We start from the raw sequence: 24,656 nt of genomic DNA, 5'->3' as shown, positions 1-24,656 counted from the left end.
CTGGTAACCACAGATTGTCTGCTGTATGTATGTTTTGTTTTATTTTATTTGCTCATTTGCTTTTTTTTAGATTCCACATATGAGTGAAATAGTATGGTATTTGTCTTTCTCTGTTTGAGCTATCGATATTTCACTTAGCATAATACCTTCAAGGTCCATCCTTGTTATTGCATATGGCAGAATTTCATTCTTTTTTATGTATGAGTAGCACTTATTTTTTTTTTTTTTTTTTTTTTTGGGGGGGCGTCCGCAGGCCTCTCACTGCTGTGGCCTCTCCCGCTGCGGAGCACAGGCTCCGGACGCGCAGGCCCAGCGGCCATGGCTCACGGGCCCAGCCGCTCCGCGGCATGTGGGATCCTCCCGGACCGGGGCACGAACCTGTGTCCCCTGCATCGGCAGGCGGACTCTCAACCACCGCACCACCAGGGAAGGCCCGAGTAGCACTTATTTTATGTATAAACTATTCATCTTCTTTAGCCACTCATCCGTTGACAGGCACTTAGGTTGTTTCCATATCTTGGCTATTGCAAATAATGCTGCAAAGATCATAGGGGTGCATATATCATTTTGAACTAGTGTTTTCGTGTTCTTTGGGTAAATACCCAGAATTGGAATAGCTGGGTCACATGGTAGTTCTAGTTTCAGTTTTTGGAGGAAACTCCCTACTGTTTTCCATAGTTGCTGGACCAATCTACTTTCTCTAAAATTTTGAATGTCAGTAAAACTTCCCAGGAACTAATTAAAACCATTGGCAGCTTAACAACCCAGAGAAGTCTCCAAGTGTTTGGGCTCCATCCTTTTTGAAGTGTGAACACCTAGAAAGTTAGAGCTCCAGGCTCCCTGACACCTTGGGAGCTTAACCTAGGCTCAATCCTGGCTGTAACCATTTCTTCTCAGAGAGATAAGAGAAGTTAGATTATTCTTTTAGGTGAGGGCAATTAACCAAACAATGGATACCTCAGTTCCCAAGTTAGCATAGATTGAACTCTATGAAGGTAGGTACAAAAAGTTCATCATATAACAGCAAACTGTGCTGTCCAGTCTACTTATGGGAAAACAGGATACAATTGATTCTAAGAAAACATGTTATATACTGGCTGAAAATTGTGCAATGTAAAAGGATTCATATATGCTTGCATATATAAGTAACATTATTTTATTCTTTCTAGTCATTTCAATCTACCTATATGCTTGTACTAGGTACTGCTTATTCAATAATATAACAAATTTCCTTCTATTTATATTGTTATGGAGAGGATTTTTTTGTTAAGACTTTTAATTCACCAATAATACACAAGAATGAATTTCCTGCCTACAGTGCACATACCTTTCCATATGACCAAAGTTATTGTCTATAGATAAATTTAGGCATGTTGGTTGTGAATAATTCCATTCATAATAGGTACAAAATTGTTCTATTTATGAAAAAAATTATAAACTAATAAAAAATCCTTGATCATTATATGTTTCAGTAGTAACAGCATTTCTAGCTCATGGTTGGGATTTTAGTTTACTATTTTTATTCTTTCTGTGACTAGTGAAGTTTTAAAATGATTTTGAATTGTTTTATAGTCATAGAACACATACACAGCGGTAAATTACTTATCTTTTGAAAAACAAAAATCTTTTGTTTCAAGAAAAAATTTCTGCTAGGTGTTTGGTATTGAAATCCATCTTTCATTCATTTATTAGATGAGTATTTACGAAGCAATGACACTGTACAAAGTTGGTCACACATAGTGTTCAATGTACACAGATGAATTATCTTAATCAGGTAGGTTACATAGGAAATGTGACCACAATGAGAGATTTTACTAGTCCTCTTGATTTGGACAGAAATCAGGGAAACCAGAGGCAATTGATGAAGTTGGAGGGTACAATAAAGGTGTTTTATTCTAGTGACCAAGTAGGAGACAGATTCAAGACAATAGCAGCTTGGAACTGGAAATAATTACTTTTTTCCATGTGGTAATTAACATTAAAATAGTTCAGGAATACAGGTGTGCTGCGTAGTTTTACATGCTGACTCCAATTTATACCCATAGGGTGGTTTATAGAATGTGAATTTACCAAATCTAGAATAAAATGTCTTAAGATAAGGTGATTTTTGTACAGGATGTCTTCTTTTCTGAATTAACAAAAAGAGTTTGCTAGCTGGCATAACAGTCAATAATAATAATGAAGTCAGTGTGGCTTAAAATAGAGAATTGAACAGGTCTCAACCCCCTTGTATGAACAGGACATAAGGTAGGGCAGGGGCAGTGGCTCCTGCCAAGTGTGCATGTTCCTGGGTTCGCTCCTGTTGCCCTGCTTCTCCGCACTCCAGAGAGGACCCAAACCCTGACAGAACTTCAAGCTCAGAGGACCTGCCACAGCTGCTCGTGGCATCCACCATGGACTGTGCCTTTGCTTCATACAGAAGGACTTCCCCAGGCTGCACGCTGGTTGTTTAAATGTTCTTGCCTGTGTTACACTCAATGTACACAATGAGCAGAATTTAACCTAAGCCTGAAGAGACCGAAGGAGACCCCCTGACACTGTCTTGTCAGTCTTGCTTCCTTAAGAAGCTACTTCCTGTATTCTTGAAGAGAAGTCTCTTCTATTTTTTTTGCATTTCTAATGAGTTCCTGTAACCCATCTGTAACACTGAAGAATCTCCTTAATAAATCTCCTTAATAAATCCATTCTGTGAGGACTGTACAATACCCAGCTAACAGGTGAGAGAGCACTTGTGACACAGGCTATGCACAAATTTGAGGAGAAGGGGAAAGGAAAGTAGAAATGTCCAGAGTAGCTCACTTCTTCCTGCTCCAAAATACTGTGTGAAAGCATGGTTGTGATGCTGCCTTCCTACAAAATTGTTGAACAAGTACTTGTATAGATCTTTGATTCCTTCAGTAATTTAACAATTATTTATTAATTATCAAGTATGCAAGATGCTTTCACCTGAAGCCTTCTCTTGAGATGTATATAACTTTATTCCAAAAGATGCCCACTTATGACTGAACATCAAAGTAGCGAAGATTCCTTTCACTCTGCTATAATTGTCCTTTCCCTCACTCCTGATCCCTTCCTTTCTCTAAACCATGATCACTTCATGGCACCGACTTGTGTGCATGTTTCTTATTTACATTGCTTGTCATGTGTGTTGGGGAGATTTGATGGGGAAGCAGAACTCATTACTGCCCCCTCACCCCCTTTTCCAGACCATCCAGACATTCGGTATTCAGGGCATTCCTCCACCTCAAAGGTGACACCAGAGGGCCTTTGGGGACTGGACCAGCTGCAGGACTTATTCCAGAGAAATGGCAACTGAGCATAACTCACAACCCTTAAGAAAGCAGAGCCGTCCTATAGATTCCACAGTCTGTCACCCTGTGGGTGTCATGTTCAGTGAGAAATTGATCCTCGTACCGAAAGCTTAGCTTTCTTTCAACGGAAGCTCCTTGAACAGGTGACAATTATGGTGACAATGAGAGCTTTGCCAATTACTGGCTCTTTCTTTACTCTTTTAAACAATATCATTGTTTTGTGAGCCAAAGGTGCTGGCTTCATTGCTGGCTAAGTTTCCTGGGAGAAAAGTTTATGTAACTCAGAGCACATGGAGTGTCCCTCTCTCAAGGAGAAGAGCAGCAGGTTCAGACAGGCATGCATGTGCTTTCTTCCCGATTCCTCTTAGTACTAGTTCCTAAAACTGTGTACTTCATCTTGAGAACCCTAGGCAGCAGTTAATAGAGGAAGGAAATGGCAATTTGGGGCCCTGATGGGTGGAAGCTCATGTATTTATTCACGTGCATTGTTTGAACACCTGGGGCTTATGTGGTGGACTTTGTGGTGGGAGCTAAATATACAGTGAGGATCATCAGGTAGATGAGATCATGACTCGGTAGGGGAGACAAAATGTAAATAGGTCATTTCAGTTTCACAACTATATAAAAAGTCCTGTGGTCAGAGGGAAACATGGTACAATGGCAGCACAGAGGAAGGACACCACACCCAGTCTCAGGAAATCAGAGACCGTAAGGAATAACAGATGTTAGCAAATAAGGGGCACAGGGGGAGGAAGCCAGGGTGTCTAGTGAAGTCTGTGTCCTGTGTGCAATATCCCTGAATCAAGAGAATTTGTCCAATCGTGGAATTATAAGCAGTTTATTCTAAGTACAAGCGTCAAGCATTAGACAGCTGAGAAGAATTCCTAAAATGCTGAATTGAACTTGAAGAGAAATTTTCCTTTGAAATCACCATCTTTATAAACCTGAGTATTTAGGGAACATTTTAGCCAACATCCCAGGGGACGTTTTATCTGTAAATAAATTAGGGACTAGAATTTCCAGGCCTTACCAAGAGCCCCAAATGACAAGAAAATTAGGATGCACATCTTATACTTTTTGTTTCTGGCTGTAATAAGTAGATTTTTCCTGTTGAGCTGGCATGTTATTTCTAGTAGTGTTTAATACTTTCATCCTGGGACTTCCCTGGTGGCACAGTGCTTAAGAATCCACCTGCCAATGCAGGGGACACTGGTTCGAGCCCTGGTTATGTTCATGGATACCAATTTCTTTTGTATTTTCCAAAGATAGATGATAATATATGCATATACTCATTATTATTATTTTTATTTATTTATTTTTATTTTTTGGTACGCGGGCTTCTCACTGTTGTGGCTTCTCCCGTTGCAGAGCACAGGCTCCGGATGTGCAGGCTCAGCGGCCATGGCTCACGGGCCCAGCCGCTCCGCGGCATGTGGGATCTTCCCGGACTGGGGCACGAACCCATGTCCCCTGCATCAGCAGGCGGACTCTCAACCACTGCGCCACCAGGGAAGCCCCCTCATTATTTTTTTAAATTGGTAATACAACTATACACACTTTCTGCATCTTGAGATTTTCTCATGTTAGCACAAATAAGAGTTTCCCTTTCCATTTCAGTGACTGTAGAGTATTCCTTTGTAAGTGTGTCTCAGGATTTACTTCACCAGTATGTGACAGAGAGACTTGAAAGTTGTTTCCAATCTTCTGGAATTACAACAATCCTTCAACAAATATACTACTACATAAGCCATTTTTAACTTGGGTAAATAAATCTGTAAGATAAATTCCTAAATGTGGACTTCTGTATCAGCAGTATTTGCATTTAAATTTTTGGTATATATTTGCATCAGTTTGCACTCTCCCTAGCAAATATCAGAGACCGCCAACTTCCTGGAACTCTTGCTAGCTGGTGCCCTGTCCAAACTGTACTTCCTGGCCCATCTGAGAGGCGACACAGGTACCTCCTAATTTTACCTTGTACATCATTTATAATCAGTAAAATTGAACACATTTATTCTCTTGGTATATTTTCGTACATTTAAAATATTGTGTTTGTTGCTCTTTCCTCACTGATTTATAAGGGCTCCTTATAACTTAATGAATTGATCTCCATGACTGTATCATAGATTACGACTGTTCTTCCTCTTACCATTTGTTTTTTAGCTCTTCTTAACACTTTTCTATAATTAATCATTATCCTCCAACTTGTTTTCCATTTCTTTAACTTAACTAATTCTCAAAATTGTTTGTTCTTTTTGCATTTCAGGCCCTGGTAATCACTTTAGTAATTATTTGGTAATCAGTTTTTATTTTTAAACTCCTCTTCAACAAAACTGTCATGAAAACATATTTAAAAAATGAGCTACAGTGTTACACTATTAAAACATAAGAAGCCTTTCAGGATATACTTAATAGGGATTCTCAGCCCTTTTCATAGCCTCACTGAGAAATTTCGTTCCCATACCAAATAATTTATAATGCCCAGGTAGTACTGCAACTAATGCCATGCTAGCCACATCAAGGACCTCTGAAATATTTATGGACTTATTATTTTTAGTTATTTCAATGGCTTCGTTTAGTTGTTCTATCTCTTTATTTAACTCTTCAGCTTGCTTTTTAAATCCTTCTGTAAGTAGTTCTTCTTGCATCTGTAAAAAGGAGAGTCCCTTTTGAAAATAGCCCAAATCAAGATTTTGTATCAAACAACTACAGCAGATAAGTACATGTGTCTACTTCTATAATACCTTAGATGCTTTTTGACATTTGTCTAACATTTGCAAATGTTTGGACCTGGGTAGTGAAAGCATCCAGGGTTTAGAGCTTCCCAAGTTCCCTCAACACCATCTCCCTGGGCACAGAAAAGATGGGCCTAGGTCAGACCTGAAAACTACCCCAGGACCGTGTTCCAGCCCTAATAATGCACTTTGGGAGGGAATGTAGGTGAATTGTAAATATTTGTCAGTTTCATTGAGGTAGGATGACCACACATATGTCACAAAAATGGCACTGCTGACTGTCTTTAGGACACTGTCTATCAAACTCCAGGTTGAGGCAAAGAATGCATTTACTCTAGGTATTTAAAATGAATCAGGCAGACCTGGAAATGAATGCAGCAAATTTTAGAGCTTTCAGAATCCAGTATTTCATACCAGGCACAATCTGATACTTTCAAGAGCAGATGGAACTATTCCAGGTCTCTGATGGTTGTACCAAAATTTCTAAGGACTCTAGGACTGAGGTGCTATTCACTTGGGGCAAATGCGAGCCTATAATCACCACAAACAGCAGTCCAGAAGCCTGGGCCATGTTATTTGTATGCGCCAAACCCTAACACTACAGAAGGTGCTGAGTCTTACAGAGGTAAGTCTTCAGTGCGACCCACATCTCTTTGATGTTACAGAGAATCATATGTCTTTGGATTTCCCTCTGGGATCTGACTTAAGGTCAAATTTCTGTTCTTTTATTCCTGAGAGGCTAGCATTTTGTCCATCAGGCCCTGCCCAGGCCCATCCAGACTTACCTTCAGCTTGTGGTTCAGCATTGTTTCCAGCTCTCCTAGAAGGTATTCTTTTTCCCTAGCCATCTTCTCTTCCAGTTGGATCATGTTTTCCTTGAAGCTTCTCTCTTGTGCCGCCATTTTTTGCTCCTCTTCATTCTGTTTCTCTCTTAGCAGCTGCTGGTCCCTCTCAGCTGCATGCTTCTTAGCACACTCAACTGTTTCACAAGAGTTTTAAAGAGGGAAGAATATAACAGTTATGCTGAGCTGTCACCTCCTTAGCTCAGAGATAAAATGACTTTAAAATGGTGGGAAGGAATCTGAATATTCCTACTACCACATCAGAAAACATGCTTTAGCATGTGATGCAAAGGCACTGATTGGATGTACATGCAACCCAAACTCCCCTGGTTATTTCCAGATGTAGCAGAGAGGTTCCACAGAAGGAGAGGAAGCTGCCATGTGAGGAAGTGTTTGTTTTCACACCTGCCAAAGGGAAGCACAAGAGCCACCTTTCCCTTTGTGAGCTCAGCCCTCCCCTGTACCTGCCAAGGCCTTGTCCCGATCAGTGAGGGCTTTGTCTGCCTGCAGGATGGCTTCCTCTACTCCTGCCTGGGACTGCAGGAAGCTCTGGAGGACTTCATTTGCCTGAGGACACAACAAGGAGCAAAGACTTGTCAGGCAGCAAAAGATGTAGTGTCTTGCTGAGGAAATTATTGTTCAGTAAACCTACAGATTGGACCCTTTAACTTCTCCATCCTTTGTAGGATCCCAAAATGGTTACAGACGCCAGAATTATGTGCAATTCTACAAACACCCACCCTCCGTTGTGTGCAACTCCTATATCTGCACACTGTTTGGCTTCCGACTAATGCTCATCTACTCTTTCTTTATTACAATTTCATTTATGGATACTTCAACTTGTAGCTTCTATCGCCTCTTCCAGGAAGCTTTCCTAAGCTTTATTCTGAGTTTTGAATGACTGCCAAGACCTTACATTTGCCCTATCAGCCCTACCACTTGATGACTGTGTGATCTTAGGCAACTTAGTAAATTTTCCACACCTCATATTTCTCAGTTTTATAGTGGGGATGACAGCAGTACCTAATTCATTTTTTGGGGGGAACTAAATTGATTATCTTGGCAATATGGTAGAGCAGAAAGATCCTGAGCTCTCCTCCTCTCACAGGCACACTGAAGTCACAACTATTTGCAGAACAACCATTGGTGAAAAAGACAGAACCTATCAGAAAAGATCTCCTACAATTGAAGATATAAAGAAGGAACCACAGTGAGATGGGTAGGAGAGGTGGAGTCTCAATATAGTCAAATTCCATACCCCCGGGTGGGTTATTCACAATCAAGAGAATGATTACAACCTCAGAGGTTCTCCCAGAGAAGTGAGAGGTCCGAGCTCCACGCTGGGCGCCGCAGCCAGGGATCCAGCACCAGGAAGACAATCCTCCAGAGCCTTTGGCTCTGAAAGCCAATGGGGCTAACTTTCAGGCGTCCCAGAGGGCTGTGGGAAATAAAGTCTTAACCCTCAGAGGGTGCACTCTAAATCTCACATGCTCCGGGACCCAGAGAAGAAGCAGTAATTTGATAGGAGCCTGCGTCAGACCTACCTGCTGACCCTGGAGAGTCCCCTAGAGAGGCAGAAGGCAACTGCCACTCACCCCAGAGACATAGACACTGGCAGCAGCCATTTTTGGGAGCTTCTTCTACCACATGGACATTGGTGCTGGCATTCGCCATTTTGGAATATTTCCCCTAGCTTATTAGCCCCAAGACCCAGCCCTGCCCTGGTCCAGTGGTCTGCAGGCGCCAGTGCTGGGATGCTTCAGGCTAAGCAACAAACTGGGCATGGACAGAGCCGCACCCACCAGCAGACCTCCTGAGCCCACCGTCGCCTCTGGACATGGCCTTGCCCACCAGAGGGCCAGGGACCTGGTCCCACTCACCACGCCACAGGCACTAGGCCTGAAACCCCCAGGGCCCTTTAGCCAGAGACCCTGGGACCCAGCTCTACACACCAGGAGGAAGATACCAGTTGCAATAAAACCTCAGTTTCAGTCTGCAGGGCCAGCCCACCCACTAGCAGGCTATATCCTGCCTTGGGACCAGCTGGGCTCAGGCCTGGACCAACATGAGGGCAACAGAAGCTTCAAGACACCCCAGATCCAGCAGCCCAACTGGCTGTACCCAACTGTGATCCAACACATGCTCTTGGACTCCTGGGCCCTGCAACTGGACTCCAGGATCTGGCTCTGTCCTCCAGAAAGTTGGCACTAGCCCTAGGACCTGGCCTCACCCACCAGTGCGCAGGCAACAGTCCTGGGGTCTCCTGGACACTTACTCTGCTCACCAGAAATGCAGCACTAGACCCAGAGCCCCCCAGGGTTCCACAGTCAGCCTCCTTGTGACCAGCAGCCTCTGCACAAAGCAGGACCTGGCAACCAAATGAACCAAAAAGACCCTCTGACTCCAATCTTCTGTTCTTTCCCACTCCCATTACCCCTCACCTTAACTCCTTTCCTGGGAACCAGTTTATAGTCCTGTTCAAACTTGCTCCTTGCTTCTAAGTAGAGACTGTGTCCTCCAGGGACAAAGAAAGTTCCTCCTGAAATACTTGTCATCAAGGATTCTGAAAGCTTCTTAAGCTCAGCCTGACAATGTTTGACAGAGGCCTCTTCATTTTGGATCATGAAAACGTCCTTCTTTTTCTCCATGATGTCCTGTCAGGGAAATATGGGGAAATCCAATAGAAAGAAGCTGTTAGAAGGAAGGTCCAACTGTGATCCTCTTGGAAGAAGTAGTCTGACAGCATCAGGTACATGAGACACAGAATAATAGATGTGGAGTCAGGAGTCTAGTTTTAGTTCCAGTTCTGACAAACTCTTTGTGTGATTTGTATGAAGTCCCTTAAATCCCCTGGGCTCAGTCTCAACATGTGTGCAATGAGGCAGTTGGCAGAGGCAAACTACTACTTTGACAGTAGTAGCACTAATAGTGATCCATCCATCAACAATGAACAATGAAAGTACAATTATGAATGGAAGTAGGGTTTCCTCTTCAAACTTGGGTGCTATGGATAAAAATATGTACCTAGCAAATCAACTTCCTACTAATGAATTAAGTATACACTGAACAGAGTTTTGAACTCTTTCTGAATTCTTGTTTCATTGAGGATTTGAGTGTGTGAAATTATAGGAACAGAAATTTTTTTGCTTGTACTTCTAAATTACAATTGAGCTGGTTTTACTCTGTATGTACTAAGAGATCTTTGTAAATTATAGGATGGTCAAGGGAGACTGAAAGTCAAACTTTCAGTGAAGGTGCCAATGGTAAGCAGAATTATGATCTCCAAGAGCTCTCTCTGCTGGTGTCCACACTCCGCATAGTTCCTAGACTTGTGAAGATGATGAACAATTATTCTGTGTTTAGACTATATTACATGGAACAGGTTGACTTTAAGAAATGGAGATTACCTAGGTGGGCCTTACCTAATCACAAGCCCCTTAAAAGATGTTTTCTCCAGTTGGTGGCAGAAGAGATAGTCGGAGAGATTAGAAACAAAAGAAGGAAACCATGCACCACTGCTGGGTTGCAGATGGAGGGGGGTTCCCCAGAGCGTCCATGTGAGTACCAAGCCCACTTGAACCTTGTTTTCAGCTATGGTACAGGGAGCAGAATACCCATAGACCCTGGGCTGGTATCTGACCTGAAGAACTATAAGCTAATAGATGTGTGTTGTTTCAAGCTGCTAAGCACAGTGTAATTTGTTTTGCCACAACAGAAACTAAAAGCCCAACTTTTAGAAAAGAGATGGACTGTAGCCTGTAGAGCCCTATCACTCACTAGAATCTAAACTCCTTATATGATGAGAAGCACATGAACCATGGTGTCAAAAGGGGGAGTCTAGGTATCATTCCAGAAGAAAGGAATCAGGAGGGATATATTCCAGAGCGCATTACCACCAGCTTCTTCTGGAATGTCTGCTTGTCATCCTTGAAGGAGCACTCCATGAAGATTGCAATGGCTTCCGTCTCACAGGCTGCGTGCACCTCCAGAAGCTCCTGGAGCGTGTCCGTGGGGAGCCTCAGTCGCTGGGCCATCTGCTCACTGTAGTGGTCGGCTGCCTTCTGCACGACCGCTGAGTTCTCACGCTCAGCCAGAGTTATCACTGCGTTCTCCAAACAAGGAACTCCTCCACTGTTGATGGCATCTATGTAGGCCACCACCAGAGTCCCCAACCCTGATTGAGACATGATATTTATGAAATGGAGAGAGAATTCTCACCTGTTTTAATAGCTTTAGAGATTAGCATTCTAAAAATCACTAAAATTTTATTGAATTTGAAGTTTTCTTTTCTTCTATCTATTCTTCTCCTCATTTTCTTCATTCTTGTAGCCTCCTCCTTTTTGTTCTATGAACCCCTTCTTTATAATAACATCACTGTGTCTCCTATTCACTCTACCTTTTATGGTTCTCAAATTCATCCCATTACAATATTAGCCAGATGATTTCAAACGATATGCTCAAGGGTCTCCCAGAACACTTTTCCCATTTTTATACAATAAACCTGTAAGTAAATTACATTACTTGTGGGCCCTATTTGTAAATGAAAATGCCTTGATGAAAATGTCATCAAGAATTTCAGGGCAGTGACACAAACATTAAACCAAGCAGGGCCCATCTCAGCACATTACACTGTGACTGTCCAGGTTTCATGTCCGTGAAGCCAGCCCTGTACATAAGATTGTATTTACATTTGTTTCTCAGACTCTCAATGAGCTTACATGGATTCATGGACTACTATTCATTTTCCGATTCATGTAAATTCACAAAATATCTTGCATATCCTCACTCGAAACATTTATCCCATCAGACACCTCATCACCATGAAGATTTCAATCTTTAACTTTTCCATCATTAGTGTAATACTTTCATGAGATTTGGTAGCCTTACATAGGCTTCTTTTAATGAAGAAACATGCATTTACATGTGTTGCATGAACATACATCTTTCCAAGTTACACAGAGAAGAAATCACAATTGCTGACAAACCCAGAGTGCAATCACAACTTCATCACACACACTGAACCACAGAGAGACATGCTGTAGCAAAGGAGACTCACCTCCTCCTGTGACAGTGATTCTTTCTCTTAGGGTCTTGGGCTTTGCATGGGTAAAGATATATGAGCAGAAATGGTTTGATTGCTTCTGGAAATTCTCATCCAGTTGTTTATCTGGCACTTCCTCAATATGGAGTAATAATGTTTTGTCACTTGTAGGCCGGTCAAAGACAAAGCACTTTCTTTTTGGAAAAAACTTCCTGATACATTCTCTGGGCATGTTGGAATTTTGGATTTGGGGACTCCTGCCTGCAGGAGTGGAAAGAGAGCAATCACTGAAGGAACAGCTTTCAGGTGAGGGGGCTGAGGACTTTCATTTCTGTGGATCTTTGCATCACTGTAACTACTGTGCCTGTGTATCTCCTATTATTGAATCATGCAAATCAACCTTATGCTAATCTATTCAGGACATGGAAAATCCCCCGCCTCCCGCTTTATTTTTGTACAGAGCTAAGAGTGAAGGAAGTACTTCTGAGGACGAAGGGGAGGAATCCATTCCAAGTGAAGAAACTACTGATTATTTTCCTTACCCTTCCATGGCGTGCAGTGTATCAACTATTTATTAGATGTTTCTTGAATGATAGACTAATCCAAGAAATTGTCAGAAATATTTTTCTGACATTACAGTCCCCATGTCAGAAATGGCATGTAATGTAATGTAATGTCAGTAATGTAATGGTAGACATAAAGATATTTATGATATTGCTGATAAAATAACCCGTGGAAGACAAATGATACTCAGGACAGTAAAGAGAAGATTTATATATCAGAGTAAAAATGTACACATACTATGAATATGTTTGGAGATTACTTTAGCATACACCATCTCACGGTAAGGTTAGCTTAAATGAAACTAGGAGACCTCATCCAACCTCTGCATCATTTTACATTGGACGTGACTATCATACAAAGGGATTCTGGGCATATATCAGTAGTTCAACAAATATTTCTTGAAACAATGAATAAATGATTCAATTTAAAAATGAATATTGCTTCTAGGTATCACCCATTATCCTCTCTGCTAAAATAATCTGAGTAACTAATTTATTATATTAACATGACATATACGGTGTTAGGTTCTAGAATGAAGAGTGTGATACTATGAGGAAGAACATATTATGGGTCTGACAGTCTTACTGGAAGGACATGGCAATGCTTTTTTTTCTGAACTCTTTATTGTATAAATAGCCTATCTATCAATATGAAGGATGTAGCTACGTATGCTGGTAAGATACACCGTGTTAAAGGTATTTCAAAAATTAGTTCTTTTGTTTATCTTGTAATTCTGTGTTTCCAATTTGATGGGTTATATTTCTCAAATAGGAAAGGAGAAGCACTTAGACTTAATATGTAATATAAGTATGTGAGCCTTTTTTTCCCATGGTGTCCATTTTTCTAAAATCATTTGGTCTAATATTGGATTATAAATTTCCTCTGTGAGCTTAAGCTCTGGTCACTGGGGTTTTTCCAGTAACAATAACGACTGAAGCCACACCCACCAGTCATTCACCAAGCACCATTAGCATGGCCTCAATCCAACCCCAAATCAAGATTGACATCAAGTGCTGAATGTCAGAGCTCTGTTGATCCCATCTCCTACTGAACCTTCCCCCACCCTGGCCCTACTCTGATACCTGGAATCAACTTCAAGGCGTTCTCCAAGTACTCATCTTCAGTGATGGGGTATCCATCTAACTCCAGCTCCAGCATGAAATCCCGTACAGCCCAAACAAAGTCTGGAAAGAAACTCACAAACTCGGCTGAGTTCTGTACTTCATCAGAGCTGGCAGAGGCTGTTGTCCTGATTAGCTCTGTTAGTTCAGTCACGTAGCTGGGATCTTAGCTAAGGAATGAGAAGTGCCCTCCAACGCAATTTCCAGATCTCAACCCCAAACAAGTTTTATCAACATTCCCTTTTGCTCCATTTTCCCTTCTCATCAGCCATGAGAAAGGAGTCATGGGAAAGAAGAAACAGTGTCAGTTGCTATTCCCATAAACTCAATGAAACATGGTGGTTCAGTTCCTGGAAGGATACTGCAGCTGCTCCAGGGCCTGGTGGTTGATGGTGTTCATACTGTTGTAGACAAAGACGCTGCTCAGAAGCACGGCCAGGGCAAAGATCCACGAGTCATTCTTGGAGTCACCCTAGAAAGTACATTGCATCAGGGGACTGAGGACACCCCTCCTCATTCTCTCATTCAGTTGTTCATTTACTATAACAGCTGTCTTGTAACTCAATAGTAAGGCAAATAACATACATTTTCAAGACAGTGCTAAATGCAAATCTTTCTGGTGTTGACACTGACACCTCTCAGGGCCTCAGTTTCATTAGCTGTTAACAGAAGGGAGCGACGTGAAATGTGTCAACTGTTTAATACAGTGCCTGGAACACAGAAGTTATGCAGTAATAAGTGGGCCATGATTCCTTTGCACTTGTTTTCTTGATCATGGGCTATAATAGGGACTAGTGCTATTCAAGTAAATTCATCATCTATTCTTTGTGCATTTAGAAAACAGCAGATACTGCATCTGCTTGTGTGGATATAGAGTTTCATATGAGAGTCCCTGCCCTAGAGAGATGGAGGGGCAGATATACCTGGGAACATTTAAATACATTCAAGATGATAAACCACCAGGCATGGAACCAAGTATTATAATGTAAAAGACAAAGGGGCAATTCCCAAAAAACAGAAAAAGTACTCTGTGCATTCAGAGCAAGAAGTGAATATGTCTGACAGTGATACGATGGTATTAAGACGAAAATAGCTGGGCTTTAAAGATTTGACAGAATGTGGATTTGTGGAGCTATAGGGATCGTGCAGGTAGAAGGACCCACCGAAGCCGATCACAATTGCCAGAAAGTGTGGTCATATAGAGGTATTATAAGGTTACTTTATTTGACTGAAGTAGTGGTTACCCATGTGGTAATAGGTGATGAGGCTGAAAATGTGATTCAGGACAAGTCATGAGTGACTTTGGAACAGATGATATATACTACCAAAATACACTACATGTAGTAAGGACAGCACGCAGTTCCGCTCTGTCAGTTTGCAATCTGGTGTGCTTTAGTTCCCTAACAAATGCAGTTAGATAACAAGAAGAAGATTATACAAACTAAAATCTAGTAGGAATCAGTAGACCATCTTGGGCTGACACTGAGGTGAGTATCGAATATTTCAAATCTGGATTTTAAAATTCACAATTTCTTGATGCATGCCCCAACCCTTGCCTGCAGTGATGAAAGCCAAAGATTCACTGCTACTACTTTAATTTAGACACAGATTAATATAAATAAGGAGAAAAGACTGATTGCAAGTAACACTGTGAAGACAAAATACCTACTGTTATCCCATTTACATTTTTATGGTGGGTCTAGCTCATGTTTTTATAGAATTCATTGAAGGATTCATCTTCAGAGCCCCGAAACTCAGAATAAAATGTTCCTGGTATAGTGGAAGCTTTTCTGGAGATTTTAAAAATAGTTTATTCACTGAAAACATATTTTCATGATTCCTACCTCTAACCCCATATACCTTAACCTGTAGAGCCAGTGGACTCCATGGATTATAGCTTCTACCAGGATGTCTTCCTGAACCTGGACAGCTGGGGTAAGGTCTCACTTTTTTTGTCCATGGCTCCCTGTACTGATAAGACTGCATATTTCTTATCTTCCCAACTCAGCCCTGGGCCCATACCTCACTCACTGTGATAGAAAAGCCCTGGAATTCAGATGCCCAATAAATATTTGTTAACTTGTATCTTTCACCCCACTGTTAAAAATAAGGCGATCTATCCCCAATAACGAAAGTATGATCTTATTAAAGAATAAATTCAAGGTAAGAGATTTTAGCCTCATTATTCTTAATTGGATTTGCAGTTTATAGGAACATGTTATAAAAGTTGAATTGAGGTGGGAAATTGAGGCGTCAGTGGAGTATCAAGAGCTTACTGGACTCCCCGCCTTACCTTTTCCACATCACCCAGGCCCTCGGTGTCCAGAAGGACCAGGGTGTGGCTCTCCTTGGAGGGGTGGGGCACGCACCACATCCAGATGCCCTTAGTTTCAGACCTCACTGTGGAGCCCAGACGGAAACCTGCAAAGAAAGAAGAGAAAGCAGTACACAGTAAGAGCAGATAGTCCAGGCTGCCCAGCGGTTACTTTGGGTAAACTTGTCGGAAGGTGAGTGCCTGTCTCAGAGGAAGGTGCTTCCATTTCAACAAGGACAGAAAATCCAACCTCTGTACACATTCAGAACCTTCTCAAGAAGCACTTTGTGTCCCCTATTCACCTCCTAATATTAATGGCTCCAACTGTGTCACATTCCAGAAATAATGTTAGCTCTATTAACCTTTCTATATTTATCTGCCACTGAAGAGCTCCCTTCTCCCCCACTTTCTGATGGACTTTTGCCAGTGAGAGGTACCAGCAGGAGATCAGAAGTCAGCTTCCTGTTCCCCTGGCTTCCACCCTGGTGAGCCACGGTGTCCCAGTGTCTCTGTTCCTCTACTTTGGTCACATGTCCTTTCATTTAGCTCCAACCGGTAACTCTGGTCTCTGCCACATTCTGGAATCTACACATTGCCTCTTCACACTACAGGAGTTATAAAGGCTACCTGGCCATTGCTCCTGCCACTCTCTGGCTACTCTGTACCTTCATTGGTTCCCTCTGGCCTGCTGGTGCCCTTGTAATTGTCCCTCCGTTAAACATCTTCAGTTATCCTTTAAATGGATTATCTGTGTCCTTTCAGGACGTGGACTGATCAGTTTTTTTTAGTTTCTTTTCCTCCACTTCCTCCTTGTATTTTCCTCCTTTCTGTTCTCCTCTTCAAAAAAGGATGAATTCTTTGTTCACTGACTCACGTGGTGATATAATAGAAGGGAAAGCAGAAAAGACCTGTGAGAACTGCTTGCTTTTCTTTCCAAAGGCTTAAGCCCACAGGGGAAGAGGATATGAGGTATGTGCCTTGGAAGCTGCAGGTAATGGATCTTGTCCAACAGTCCAAGATTTTGACCATATGCCACGTGCCAATGCTCCCTTCAACTGAGAATGGAAATGGATATGATGAAATACCTAGGGGAGCCTTGTTCAGCATGGCTCAGGGCCCTCGATTGCCACATCCTGTGCGTTCTGCTCAGAGAGGGTGTAAGACCTGAGATGATCTGCACTCTTCTACATCGTGATGGTATTTGACTGCTTGCTGATTAATACAGAAAAATCTGAACTTCCCCAGGTAGAAAAGACAAGGTGTAACTGGAGCTCATCAGTGCAAGTTATGTGGGGTGAAGAACAGGCAAGAAGTCATCACAAGGAGAAAGAGTAGTGACTTGGTTCTGCTAGCCGACTTTGGGTGCTAACTTTGTTTGCTTGTTTTTGTTCTTCCTGTAATATGACTGGGGTGGTGAGTCACAATTCAGGTGTTTTAAAACAAAACTAGGTTAGGTATTTCCTCAGTAAGGGAAATCACCTCCTTGTTACCTGATGTAATCTCAAGTAGAAAAACAAGAATGTTGTTGAAACCCCTTGTATGTATCTTTTTCTTAGAGTTCTCCAATCTTTAATCCCTCCAAAAATGACCCATTTATTAATTTAGGCTGTCAAGGAAAAGTGTCCTCCCTGATTGGTGATCAAGTTCCTCTCAAAGAAAGACAAACATAAAATGTTTTGTTTGAAGCCAATAAGAGATTACAAAGCAAAAAAGAGAGAGGGAGAAAGAAAGAAAAAAGAGAGATGGGGGAGAGAGAGATACAGAGACAGAGATAGTTTGAGGGAAAGAGACAATGAGATATTCCCAAGGATCCTTAGAGTTTAGTGGACTGAGGTTCTACCCACTAATTGTGCTGAGCCGCTGGGCCACAGAGGAAGGCATTAAGAAAGAAATGGTGTGTGGTCTTCTTAGAACTGCCCAACAGGACACAGGCGGATTGTCCTAAAAATCAACAAGAAACAAGTCAGGCAACTTGGTAGGAAAAAAAAACCCTTTTGAAATAGGAAATGCAAATAGCAAATATGTGACAAGGTGCTTAAGCTTATCTGTAGTGAGGCAAATAACATGCAACTACACAGACACCAGATCAGCAAAAGTTAAAAAGTGTTTTTACCAAAATTTTGGAAGGATGTGGATAATTCTAAATTACTGCTAATAAGCATATAAACTGACATAAAGCATAAACGGCTTTAAATGTTTGATAAAGCTTAAAAGGTTTAAAAAGCTTAAAAGGTTTGATATTATCTAGAAAGGCTGAAGACATAAATACTTCTTGATTCAGCAATTCCACTTCTGGGTATAACATAAGGAAGTTAGTGTACACGTGCACCAGGATATAGATGGAAGAATAATCATGAGAACACCATTTGTTGTTCATCAGCAACAAATGGATGAATAAACTGTGGTATCCTCTGTCAGTTGCAAAGTACAAACGAGTGAAAATAATTGCAGACACATAGGACAAGCTAGATGAACCTCATAAACTTCTTATTGAGAATATGAAGCAAGATCCCAATGAATATCAGAATGAAATTCCCTATATAAAGATTAAGGTATTTTTAAGAAATGTTTACATAGATTGTAAAACCATGTTTAAATAGGAAGAGCGAAAGAATGCACCATGAAAATCAAAACATTGGTGAGCTCTAGGGAGGGTGTGAGAGGGTGTGATTTGTGCTTTTGGGTGCTGGTGATGTTTTATTTTTTGATCTGGGCGGTGATTGAACAGATGATCGCTTCATATTTATCAACTTTATTATATGTATATATATTTTTATGCACTCTTCCGTATGTTTTAGAGTTCACATATTACAAAAGACTAGTTAGACAAAGAGAAGGGGTATAGTTTATCAAAGTTTTGCTGTGAAATTAAGCCAAAAAGAATGCATGATATATGGGATATAGGGATTTTACTGTCTGTTCTTCCTTCCATCCCTTTTTAAAAATAAGACATGTTGAACAATATTTGTGTGCTGCTTGGAATGACTCTGGTTTAAAGCCAAAGTGAGGAAGGAGAAAGGAAGGGAATAACGGTTGAAGATGAGCCCCTGAGCAGATGGCAATGGATCAGGACGAATGAGGTGGCTGTTTCCATGGGGTTGGGAACACTTGATTACTGGACAAAAGAGTGAACATTGTGGGGAGATGGGTTTGAAGTTATAAATTTGGTGGTGAGAATTTGAAGTTTTCTTCAGTGGGAGGGGTTAGGCTCTTTCTTAACATGACACTAGAGGAGGATGATCCACAGCCTGTGTTATCACTGCTTCCAAGCAAATGGTCCTGAACAACACTAAACGACACTCACCGTGGTTCTGCCCTGCCAGGCGGTTCATCAGGAAGGATTTTCCCGTCCGATACAGCCCTGCAATGGCCACCACCACCACAGGCTGAGAAATCTGGTCAAGAATCTTCAGTGCTTTTGGATTTACTGTCAGCTGATTGTTCTGGTTTTCCACCAGACGGATGGGGTCCATTATGGTGGATCCAGATGCCATGGGAAGCTGTAACCCAGAGGAACGACTCAGTAAAACACAAGATCCACAAGTTATCTCTCACGATGCACATCAGGCTTCTGCGTTTGGAACTTATATATCAATTTTCTATGTTTTGTATGCTTCTAAAAGGTAAGTATTTAGCCTAGTGTGCCAAGGTCTGTACAGATACATTATGTACATCATCTTATCGATCCTTACATGAACCCTAAAGCAACCTTATCCATGTGATGCAGTGAATAGAATGAGAGAACAAAGCATTGATGATGGAGCCATGAGAACACTAACATTTTGGGGGTACGCAGAGGCAGAATGGAACATGAAGGAGATGAGGAATGACCAGAGACGATTTCTGGAGTTCCAGAATGATTTGGTCACTCATTAATTGCACAAACATTTATTGAGAACCTACCATGTGCTGGAGATTGTTTTAGGGACTCAGTATCAAACAGTGAACAAAATGGGTCCAAATCCCTGCTTCATGGAGATCTAATCTAGTGGAGAAGACAGATAATATAGAAAGTGGAAAAGCAAAATACATGTATGTATATTAGAGGATGGTAAATGATCAGAAGGAAATGAGAGGGAATGGTGTTTAGAGTGTTGGGGGTTGAATTCACATAGAGTTGAATCAGGAAAAAACTTGCCAACAAAGGAAAAATGAATGTGATTGGTGACCTTGATGAGGATAGATGCACTGAATCAGTGGGAACAGGCTGGAAGAGGAGTTACTGTGAGGGAAAGGAGACACAAAGAATGCAGCTCTCCCTCAAACACAACAGGACAGACCTTAAAGGCACCTAACAAAGTTGTGCATGCAAGAATGAATTTATTAACTGAAATTACAGGACATTTCTTATTATTTAAGCTGACAGGGAAGAGAGGCAAGCAACCAGGGTGTTTTAAGGTCTGCCTACATATTTTCCAGTCTCACATCTGGGCCAGGCTCTACTTTAAATGATTTCATCACAATGATTGGGTGTTTCATGATCTCAAGAGACAGACAGCAGTCAGAGAGTTTTAACTGTCCCTTTATTTTCTCAGACAATACTAAGCAACATCCACATGTTCCCATACTTTACTAGCTGTGTGACGAATGGAAAGATTAATTTCTCTGTGCCTCAGGTTTCTCTTCTGTAAAATGGTAAACCTAAAAGTAAAATTCAGTGTGTCATTAGGGTCATTAGGAGGGTTAAATATCTCATAATGCTTACAATGCTCTTAAAATTATGCTGGTACATAGTAAGTTCTATATAAGTATTGTTTTAAAATTAAGTGTCTCTGAAGACAGAGAGGGTAATTTCTGAATGAAAGTGGAGGATTAACTTTGGCCTGAAACAGTGACACTTCCCTCCCTGGTTGCAAGCAAGTGGGAGGACACAGCCCATGAGGAAGATGAGCAGGTAGGGGAGGACCAGTGATAACAGCTGAGAAGTGATAACACGGATGGAGGGAGAGACAGGCTGGAGGAACTCAGAGCTGCCCTGGGATGTCCAAGTACAGGTTCTGGAGTCCGGCTGCCAGGGTTCAAACCGGAGGGTTTAAGTCACTTATTGTCTGTTGAGATCTTGAAAAAGGAAGTTACCTCCACAGCCTGCATTTTCTTATCAGTTTATAAGTAAAGCAACAATTCTTGCCTGATTCATTACTGTATAGCTGGTAACAGATAGGCTATCAATTATGAAAAAAGAATTTTCCTGGATTCATGTACTATTTCAATAATCAGCAATTAGACATTGCGTTATAAAGTGTCAATGAATTCTGTAAGCTGCAAATTGCCAAGAAATATAAGGTACTGTATCTAAAATCTTTTTATTAGAAAAAACATGAATTTATTTAACAGCCTTCCTCTGTACAATTTCTTTTCTTTTTCTATAGTGGATTGGGAGCAGAGATGGGGGAGTAAAACATGACCTTTTACAACTGTGTTATGTGTTAATTAATAAAGGGAAACCTGGGGAATTCCCTGGCGGTCCAGTGGTTGAGACTCCGAGCTCTCACTGAGGAGGGTGCTGGTTCCATCCCTGGTCAGGGAACTAAGATCCCACAAGCTTGGGCCGTGCCCCACCCATGCCCATCACAAGGAAACCTCACTCACATGGAGTCAGCAGGCCAGAAGGGGGAGGTCTCATGCAGAACTACTGCCTGGAGGTCAGTTACAGGAAGAATTGTCAATTACAGACCCCAGGGGAAAAATCTTCCACTGGAAGGAGTCATCAGGGACAGTCCCCTATAGGAAAAGGTGAACATTGCATCTCCTACAAGAATTGACTACCCGGCAACTCAGTCAATGAGAATCTGTCATCACCCTGAACTCTGACTTTTCTTTACAAACCAACCTTCCCAGCCCCTTCCTTTTCTCTATAAAATAATGTTCTTCTTTGTTGGACTTGCCTGTGGCTTTTTCTATAGTTTGCTTGTCCCAAGTTGCAATTCCTCTGCTATTCCCAAATAAACTCACTTTTGCTGGTAAAATAACTGTTTTATTTTTAAGCTGAATAGCTATAAGCAAGAGAAATTGTAGAGCTTATTTCTGAGATTGAATATTGATAAAGCTTTGTGTAAGTCAATGAGTCTACAAAGATTCTTTTTTAATTCAAAGTATACTGAGGTACCAAAACCAGAAGCTTTTAACTTCAAAACTAAACAAGTGGAAAAGAACAGTGCTACTAGATGGCAGAGGCAATCAACAGTTTCCAAAGGTTACTGTTCAGGAGAATTATCTAAAGTGATAGTTAACATACCCCAATCCCTGTTATTTTCAGCAAGTCCAGAAATTATTCTGATGCGATTAATGTTTGGGCCACACATGAAAAACAATGTATGATAAACAAACATGATTAGACCTTAACAGTTACTAATCGTTTTTTTTTAGTGAGAGTGAGATTGAATTATTCCGTATAATACAGTTCTGTAGTATTCGGAAAATCAAATGTTAAGACAAAAATAATGCAGGGTCAGTTTAGGATTTAAATTGTCTCTACGTCAAGGACCATCTTTTCCCTGTTTCTCCAGTGCCCAGCAAGGCGCAGTCAGGATGTGTCCGAGGAGGGGAGGAGGGGCTAGAGGAAGGGACCGCACCCAGCGCCCCTGCAAGGGGCCGGGGGTTTGGGCCTTCAATTCCGAAAAGTACTTCAGCCCCCTTTCCTCAGACGATATAGCATGCACTCCTCCCTCTCCCATGCAGGGCTTTTTGCTGCAGCCCTGCGTAGATGCTCGAGGAGGAGCTGCGCACCCCGGCGACACGCCTGGCAGCCGCCCCGGATCCAAAAGGAGACGCTGAGCTGCCCAAGCAACGCGCCCGCCGGGGCGCACACCCTCCGCGCGGCGCTGGCCTCCGCGGCCTCCCCTCCTGCAGTGTGGAACCTGCGCTGGGGGATTTATTGTTGTTATTTAATGGAAATGTGCTTGGAAGGTAAAGTTTAGCAGCAAACTTACGTGCCGCGGTTGCGTCTGGGGTCAAGTTAGCTGCTCCGGCTTGCCCCTAGGGTTCCTCCTGCGTCTGGCTCCTCTGGAAACCGACTCATTTAGAAGCTGAAAAGCCAGCCGATTATAAAAAGCCTTTCTGTTATGGGTTGGGTTTATGAGAAACAAAATCGAAATCGAAAGGACATAAGGACACGGCTTTTTTTCTTTTTCTTTCTTTAATGGAAGCAGGAACCCGAATGAAGTCGGGGAAAGACAGGGAGACAGGGATTCCTCCACACCTGGCTGGGTAAACCCAACTTTGTCCCTTCTCCACAGGTGGCTTAGGTGTCCTTGACCCCATGGTGAACGTGGCCCAAATAATGGTAGGATGAGAGAGTTCAACAGACTGTCTCTCAGGGGCGTCTTTGTGAGAGAAGAGGTTTCTTTATGAATTTTTCTTCACTTGAAAAATGTTTCATTTGTTCATTTCCTTTCTCTTTCCTTTTAAAAAAAGTGTTTTTTTTTTAACCGCGGTGATTTTTTTTCCTTAGCAAGAAAATTACGTGTGTGTATAAAATCCATGATTTTATAGCCCAGACATATTCACTATTATTTTGTTACAGTTCTTCTTTTCTTTTCTTTTCCTTTCTTTTACTAGGGTGCATCCAGATTTGGGGGTTGGGGGTTGGGGGGAGGACTGTTTATAATTTGAGGGTGGATGCAAATTTGGGGGTTGAGAGTTGATTCAGATTCCTTCCATCCTGTTCTGTATCCTTTAAGGCATTGTACTTACCTACAACTTAAAAACTTGACTGCTGCTGTTAGGGAACCAGGTTCTTTTGCTCGAGGAGCTGCAAGCCAAAACACTGAGACGCTGAGGTTTGCAACAGGGAAAAATTTTATTTGTGAGGCAACCCAGTGAAGAGGCAGGAGAACAAGTCTCAGGTCTGCCTCCCAGAAGGAGAGGTGTTTGGAATACTTAGGGGAAAAAGAAGCAAGGTGGTCTTAGACCTTGGGGAAAGGTGATCGGAGGTAGGGAAAAGGTGAGGTAATTGGAGTTCTGTGCAGGCTTATCTGAGTTGCATGCTTCTTCATGGGATGCCTGTGCAAATTCAGGGAGATTTGGTTTGAAATAGGTTGGAGAATTTGGGGCTGTGATGACAAAATTCACCTATGGGACAAGCAAGTATATTCTGTGCAGACTCTGATCAGCCGTATTGGTTTCACCTTGTTTCAGCCAGTTTTGTTGTATTACAAGAGGAGGGATTTTCGATCTGTTCCCTTATCTGCTGTTCTGTAAGATAGGCTCAAGAATTTGTTAGTCGCCAGTTTCTGTTACAGGTTTTTAACCCTATGGAGCAGGGTTTCACTACCACATCTGTATTTCAGACTGTAGTGAGGGGAAGGAAGGACAGGGAGAGTGTAGTCTCAAAGTTCTATGGCCAAGACTCCCCAAGAGCAAGTGCTTTGACACATATTCCATATGCAGACTTATCTAGCTTCAAAAGCAGCTAGAAAAGTATAATAATCCTTAGCCAGATTGCCCTAAGCTTGTTCTGTAAAATAGAATGATACCATACTTGAAGGTGCAAAGCATGTTATAATTCTAAAAGTATATGCAACAATATTGGGGACAGATTTTTCTAGAATCTTGAGATGAAACTTGGCAGATTCAAGACAAACCCAAGCTGGGAAAATTAGCGTGACCTCATAATTCCTGAGCCACCGAGATTGATTTAGGGGGAGATTGAGCACATGACCTAAGGCCAGGTAAAGTTAATCCTTTCTCAGTTACCTGGATCCAAGAAATTTCTCTCTTTTTCTGTATC

General features: G+C 41.8%; 1 protein-coding gene across 1 annotated transcript; it reads right to left on the bottom strand.

The window, feature by feature from the left end:
• Nucleotides 1–211: 211 nt before the first annotated feature.
• On the bottom strand, nt 212–23,106 carry LOC101288019 (guanylate-binding protein 4). Its single transcript, XM_004263267.4, has 11 exons — nt 22,858–23,106; nt 19,233–19,428; nt 15,908–16,035; nt 13,977–14,086; nt 13,576–13,772; nt 11,945–12,190; nt 10,782–11,062; nt 9,330–9,542; nt 7,353–7,455; nt 6,832–7,025; nt 212–5,959 (listed from the first exon to the last, which is right to left on the bottom strand). The coding sequence occupies exons 2-11, from the start codon at nt 19,420–19,422 to the stop codon at nt 5,720–5,722; spliced, it is 1,902 nt and encodes a 633-aa protein (XP_004263315.1). The 5' UTR covers nt 19,423–19,428; nt 22,858–23,106; the 3' UTR covers nt 212–5,719.
• Nucleotides 23,107–24,656: the final 1,550 nt, after the last annotated feature.

Source organism: Orcinus orca, chromosome 1 (genome assembly GCF_937001465.1).
Source record: "Orcinus orca chromosome 1, mOrcOrc1.1, whole genome shotgun sequence".
In the NCBI taxonomy this organism is placed as follows: Eukaryota; Metazoa; Chordata; class Mammalia; order Artiodactyla; family Delphinidae; genus Orcinus; species Orcinus orca.
This window is presented reverse-complemented; position numbering and strand designations above follow the sequence as displayed.

Bases quoted from the DNA above. Each gene is read 5' to 3' on its own strand.
- LOC101288019 (XM_004263267.4), bottom strand. From the start codon at position 19,422: ATGGCATCTGGATCCACCATAATGGACCCCATCCGTCTGGTGGAAAAC. The intron at 9,543-10,781 runs GTAATGCGCTCT...TTTCCCTGACAG, and splicing joins CATTCCAGAAGAAGCTGGTG to GACATCATGGAGAAAAAGAA. The intron at 5,960-6,831 runs GTAAGTCTGGAT...TCCTTTTTACAG, and splicing joins TGCTGAACCACAAGCTGAAG to ATGCAAGAAGAACTACTTAC.